This window comes from Antechinus flavipes, chromosome 4 (genome assembly GCF_016432865.1).
Source record: "Antechinus flavipes isolate AdamAnt ecotype Samford, QLD, Australia chromosome 4, AdamAnt_v2, whole genome shotgun sequence".
Classification (NCBI taxonomy): Eukaryota; Metazoa; Chordata; class Mammalia; order Dasyuromorphia; family Dasyuridae; genus Antechinus; species Antechinus flavipes.
The window spans coordinates 462,368,060-462,374,908 of NC_067401.1; the positions used below are offsets into that span (position 1 = coordinate 462,368,060).

Sequence of the window (6,849 nt, forward strand, 5' to 3'; positions counted from 1 at the left end):
AAAAAGAACTAAGGAGATTGAATCTATATCAACACATGCTATGTTCACTTCTTTTTTGTTTTTTAATAAAAATATGGTTTTTCCCTTTTGTTCTGATTTTTTTTTCTCCCAGCATGATTCATAAAGCAATGTGTATTAAAAATAAATAAATTCACTTTTAAATTGTATTAAAATGAATTAAGTTAATTGTATTTAATTTAATATATAAATATATATATAATATAATAAATATATAAAGCACATAAAAGTTTATTAAAAATAAATAAATGGGCAGGTTATACCAACATCCTGCTGTGCCCTTGAGGTTAACTGACCCAATGGTCAGCCCTCCCCCCTCATCATGGATACTCACTCCATCATGGACGGAGGGATGGTGCAGCAGTCCTGGATGGCAGTCAATGGAGACGTCAAATGGGCTGTGTAGGAGGCTTCAACGACCTGTTTGTTCCGGTTTACCACATCCAAGTAACGGTTGAACTTCTCTCGTATTTTTTTGGCTAGCTGTGTGAGAGAGACGTGGGGAAATGGAAATAATCAGTCCATGGTCTCCATTCTTCTAACAAGTAATCAATCTGTGAACCATCTGGCCTTATAATAAACTTTCACTTGAACAAACAAGACACACCCAGGTGCACCTGTCTTCCCTGATATGCGGCGAAATAGTCACTCAGGGAAAACAGCTGAGTTGGCCCAAGTCACAGAAGGCAACCCAGAGGATGACGATAATAACTGACATTAATCTCACAACTTACAAATATTGCTTCATTTGATCCTCACAACAGCCCTATGAGGAAGGTGCAATTTTGTCCATTTCACAGGTAAGATCCACTTCTGACAGGGGCAAGTCATTCAGATCTCTAGAGCACTGGGCAGTTTTCTATTGTAGAGAAGGTGCCGACTCCATTGGGGAGGGGAGATGCCTTATCAAGGTGTTCTCTGTTTCACTGAAATCACAGCCCACTCCCTATCTCTAGTTCATTATTACAGATAAGGAAACTGAGACTGAGTTAAGTGACCTGTCCAGATTCACACAGCTAGTAAAGGTTTGAGGTGGGGATCTGAACCAGCTCTTCCTCCCTGAAGGTCCAGCTCTGGGTCCCCCACAAGCTGTTCTCAAATAAAAGGACATGGAGCGCTCTCTTTGGGGTGATCAAGTGTTAGACGTGGGCTAACCAGGAGATGACTAAGAAGAGCCATCCCCAAATTCCTAACTGAAAATAAACAAATAGAAGCATTGATAAAATGCCTACTATGGGCCAGCCAAGGCTAAGAACTATGAATACAAATACAGAAGGGATACTCCCTTCCCTTAAAGATGACAAAGAAGAGCCGTCCCCAAATTCCTAACTGAAAATAAACAAATAGAAGCATTGATAAAATGCCTACTGTGGGCCAGCCGCAAGGCTAAGAACTATGAATACAAATACGGAAGGGATACTCCCTTCCCTTAAAGTAGGGAGATGGGGAAAACACACAGCTGTGACTGCCATAGACAGATAATGTAGATAGTTAGCATTTGCTGTGTTCCAGACACTAAACTAAATGCTAGAAATGACAATTAAAAAAAGCCCAAACCTGTTGTGTTCTGCTTTCTAGAGCCTCCATGCCAGGGTGTTTTGTGCTTTCTAGAGGCCCCAAGTGGGAATGACAAAATGTACTGTGCTTTCTAGATCCCTCCCGCTGGGGTGGTTAAACATACTGCCTTAGTAGAGGAGTGATAAGGTGAGACTCCCGAGGATGGGTGAAGTCCATTTAATCCCAGTTTTCCCCTCTTTTATACCCTCATACCCTTATGTAACCAAAACACCACTGAGCATGTGCCCAGTATATACTGCGCAGGTGGGACCACATAAACAACTTGCTATTGTGTGTAGATGACTCTTTGCCACCTGGTATCACTCTACTTCAATCACAACATAGGTTGTCACAGCCCCCTGCCTTCCCAGGAAGGCTGAGAGCCCTTAAGGGAGACGGGAAGCCGAACCAGACATTGTTAGCAGGTTCCCTCTGGGCTGAAGGGTCTAATACCTTGTCCAGATTCTGTAAAAGTGGGAAGGTAGAGCAGGGGTCATTTATTTTTCCAATACAATCTACCTCCTAGGAGCAGGATGGAGACCTAGGAAGTGATGGTGTGATGGGTCCCTAATAGAACGTATCTTTATATCCCACATGTGTAAGTGCGTTATAAATTTATAATTTATAATGTAATTCTAATGTTAAAATTATATATAATAAGTTATATATAATTTATATGTAATACATTGTGTAGTTAAATCAACTGAATATGTAAGGTTTTATCCCAGTTCCTCCAAATCCTGAGCCTACCTCACACACTTCCTGTTCACTGTTGGAAGTAAAGTCCTCCAAATGTGAACTGTTTGGAAGAGTCATTACCCACCATTGCCAGCTAGTTTTCTTGCTTTTTGCTCTAGAACAGGAGTTCTTAGCCTAAAGTCCACCCCAGGCCTGTGGGCAGATTCAAGGGGATCCATGAACTTGGCTGGAGAGAAACCTCCATCTTTCTCAGCTTCCTCTGCAATCTGATTTCCCGCATAAGGATTCTTTGCAGGGGCCATGGCCTTCAGCGGCCTGCGGCTGGAGGGCTCCGGGACTCATTACCCACCATTGCCAGCTAGTTTTCTTGCTTTTTGCTCTAGAACAGGAGTTCTTAGCCTAAAGTCCACCCTAGAACTGTGGGCAGATTCAAGGGGATCCATGAACTTGGTTGGAGAGAAACTTCCTTCTTCCTCAGCTTCTTCTGCAATCTAATTGATTTCCTGCATTTGGATCCTTTGCAGGGGCCCCGGCCTTCGGCGGCCTGCGGCTGGAGGGCTCCGGGACTCACAAACCCATTTTCCCATTTTCCCTTTTCCCATTTTACTGCTCAGAATGAATGTCGAAATGTTTTCCTTGACTACCCAGCGTAATGAGGCAAGTCCCTTTCCTGGCTTCTGATTAAAGTTTGGAGTTTTGTTTTGTTTGGTGGCTGAAGCAGGCCTTTTTAGGGGAAAAATACTTTCCCTTCACTCTTGCAAATGAATAAATAAGGAAAAAAACCAAGTAAACTGGAAGCAAATGTGTACAGTGAGAAGGGCCCATGCACCTGCGAGGCTGTCGGGCCCACAAATAAATGTCTTTGCTAAGTATTAAGAGCAGCTCACTTCATCATGATTTACTTGTGACCAGGAATAATGAGGCCCAATTGGCGTGAGCGGGCCCCGGGCTTGCTCCCATTGTTCCGTCAAACACGACAGCTCACTTCCAGGTCTCCAAGGGTTCTGCTTGTTAATGGGATGTTGTGCCAATGAAATGACTTATAGAATTATAGCTAATTGGTTGTGGAGAATGATTTATTATCGGCACACCAGAGGATCGCTAATCATTTCCATCAGGCTGCGCATCGACCCGGCAGCGGGCAGGCCGAGAACAAGAGGGCCCTTCTGAGGGCTTCCGTGTCCGTGGGTGAGACGGCTTCGGGTGGGATTCTGTTCCACTTGTTTTCTTCAGATTTCTAAGTCTCCCCGGAATCACAGATTGTGAGCTGGAAGGCGGCTTCGTGGAGTCAGACCGCCATCCTTTACAGGGCGGGAAACTGAGGACTGGGGAGTTATGAGACCCGCTCCGTCACATGCTAGTAAAGCATCGGGGTAAGATTTGAATTCAGGTCTTCCTCATTCTAAGCCCAACCCTGAATTCACTCACTATATCACTGGAGTGATGGGGCTCATTGTACAGATGAAGAAACTGAGGCAAACAGGGTTACGTGACTAGCCCAGAATCACACAGCTACTAAGTGTCTGAGGCTAGATTGCAACTCAGGAAGATGTCTTAAAATTACTTAAGCTTAAAATGACACTAGGACCACTGTAGCCCCCCAGACATAAACGTGTAGCCGGACAGGAAAGTCGGAGGCATTTCAAGTCTTAAATGATCCCCCTTCACCTTTTCTTAGGGTGAAATTACAGCCGTCACCCAGGTCTTAGGGGTTGTAAACGTGAATGTATGCGCAACAGCATTCGTGAACACAAATACATAAATACACACAAAAATAAATGCACAAACATACTATAGGTATATACACAGATACATGCACAAACTGCACAATATACAAAGATACACAAAGATAAATGACCGCATATACATACCCCAAAAACCCAGACACATCAAAAACCTATACACATATACACAAATACACACATATACAGAAATCACATACACACATATACACACACACATAAATACACAATATACAAACACACACACATACAAATACATGGACAGACACACCCAAAACTCATACACAAATGCACACATATACAAAAATCACACACACACAAATATACACACATACAAATATATGTACACACACATCAAAAATCTATAGACACACATACAAATGCATATACTACTAGACACAAATATACAAAATACATAGCACACACATCCACAAATACACATACGCATAAACACACACATACATATCCACAGTTGGCGTCTAAGCCACAAAGATTAACACAAATTCTGCTTCTGACATGCCCTGGCTGTGGGACTCTGGCCAAATTATTTAATCTCTCTGTGCTACAAAAGACTCTATGATTCTGGAAGAAAATCCCATAATCCCACTGTCAAAGAATTAATTTCCCAATACCCTAAATGAATGAATCTTAGGCTCAGTTTTTATCCCTATATATTGATGGTATCTCTCTGTGTGTCTTATGAACTTTCTTTGTCCTCCTTGGGGTAGAAACCCTGGAATGGAAGATATTAAAACTTTGGTGACTTTTCTAGCAAAATCACTTTTTAAATGGCTGGACCATTGCAGCAACTTACTGCTCCAGAAGTAGCATATTCACGTAGCCATCGACCTTCTAAAATAAGGATGAGTACTGGGCTGAGGGTCGGGCTGAAGGCCACGCAAGCCTGGGGTCAAGGGCTCCATCCGACAAACCTGGCTACGAGATGTGGGCGAGCCTGGCCACCCCTCAGAGGCCTGGTCGCTCTCTGGGGCCATAAAGTGCACAGAACCGATCAAAGGACACGGGTGAAAACTGTTTCCAGACAGTAGTGTTCATTATTGTCTATCCAGGTCTGGGGCACATGTGTATTGCATGCTTGCAGACATGTGTGCACATGTCTACACTCTCCTGCACATGTATGATAAACACACTCGTGTACATGCACACATATATAAAATCTACATATAAAATCATATAAATCTTATAAAATCTACAGAGTGCATCATGGAAAAAAGAGGGAATAAGAAAAAGATCTCGGACAAATAAAAAACTAATAAGGGACCTCCGGGGCCGAGTTCCACCAAGTTGATACCAGATGTGCATGAAAAGTGGATTTCACCTCAGTCCATATAACAGAGAGATAACAAAGGGAGTTCTGGAGACAAAGCGACAAGGGGAGCCCTCCCCCGGCCCTCCCCGGCACAATTAACAATATTTTTCTTGCCGGGCTCAACTTTTCATCCGCTGCTGTCCTTTTATCCTTCTCCCTTCTGCCCCTGAGGTGTGTCTGAATGCTGATGAGATGAGGATTCAAACGGGGTTGTCATCTGTGGGGCTGTTCAAGGGCTGGCCACAGCCTGAGGTCAGAGGTCAGACGCAGACAGGTAGGGAGCAAACGGGCCTCCGTCCCCCGGGAGCCGATTCCAGTCACCGGCATCTCCAATGACAACGTTTCATCCCAACATCAGTGGCCTTCTCCCTCGGTGAATTTTGTCTTCCTTAATTTTCCCATAGACGTTTTCCCCCATTTGCATACTTCCCAGAAGCCTTTATTTTCCAAAGCCTTTTTTTATTTCCTCCTCAGCTTTCCATTTCAGAGAACTGGTGGGGGCCCGGAGGAGGGAGCCGAGGGAGGAGGGGGTCTCCAGAAGGTACAAACAGAAAACCTCAAGTACACACTTTATTTACAGCCATTTTCTAAGCCCAAGAGCTAGAAGGAGCCTTCAATGCTATGAAAATCTGTATTTAAAATATGTCACAATGCAACTGACAGGCCTGGGCAATGCGGCCCCTTTACCCCAGGGGCCTGAGATTCAGAGGAAAAAGCCTGTTTGAATGCAAAGGAGTGAGCATTTAATATGGCCAACCTTCAGAGCGTGCACAGAATTTAACAGACAAGCCCTCTCCCTCTCAGTTTCTCTTGCTGACTTCTAATTCGAGAGCTGGTCTTTCTGCTTGTTGATATTTTTCAGGATATTTTATATAAAAGGGGATGACATTAGCCTTGTAATTGTAATCATAACTTCTCTCTCCTCTGAATCAATAAATCTGTCTCTGTCTCTGCCTTTTTCCTCCTCCTTCTCCCCCCGCCTCACACTCTCTGTCTGTCTCTCTGTGTCTCTTTGTCTCTGTGTGTGTCTCTGTGTATGTGTGTGTGTGTCTGTCTTTCTCTGTGTATGTCTCTCTTTTTCTCTCTGTGTCTCTTTCTCTATTTCTGTCTTTCTTTTTCTCTGTGTATGTCTCTCTGTGTCTGTGTCTCTGTCTGTCTGTCACACACACACACACACACACACACACACACACACACACACACACACTGCCTTCTCATAGCTTACTAGTTACTGAAGTCACTTAAGGGTCTTCTCCTAAAATCTATTTTGGGCTTCTTCCTTCACCCCTCACATACTCTGATTGGGCGTTGCCTCAGTCAAACTAAGATGTGTTAAAGACGTCGGCTTAGAAAGGCTAAGACACGCCGCGGGCACCCGGGGCCATCTCCAGTTATCCTGACCTCGATCAGACCACCAGACCCAGATGGCTCTGGAGGGGAAAGTGAGGCAGGTGACCTTGCCCAGCCAGTCCTCCCTCACCCAAATCCAATTCCCTTATATGT

The 6,849-nt window shown here is 44.1% G+C and overlaps 1 protein-coding gene across 1 annotated transcript in view; it reads right to left on the bottom strand.

Annotated features, from left to right (window-relative positions):
• The window catches only part of CACHD1 (cache domain containing 1), a 209,636-nt gene that overhangs the window by 93,672 nt on the left and 109,115 nt on the right, over window positions 1-6,849 (bottom strand). The window contains exon 3 of the mRNA XM_051999510.1: window positions 353-501. Coding sequence (XP_051855470.1) covers window positions 353-501 — 149 coding nt within the window. The remainder of the gene's footprint in view (window positions 1-352; window positions 502-6,849) is intronic.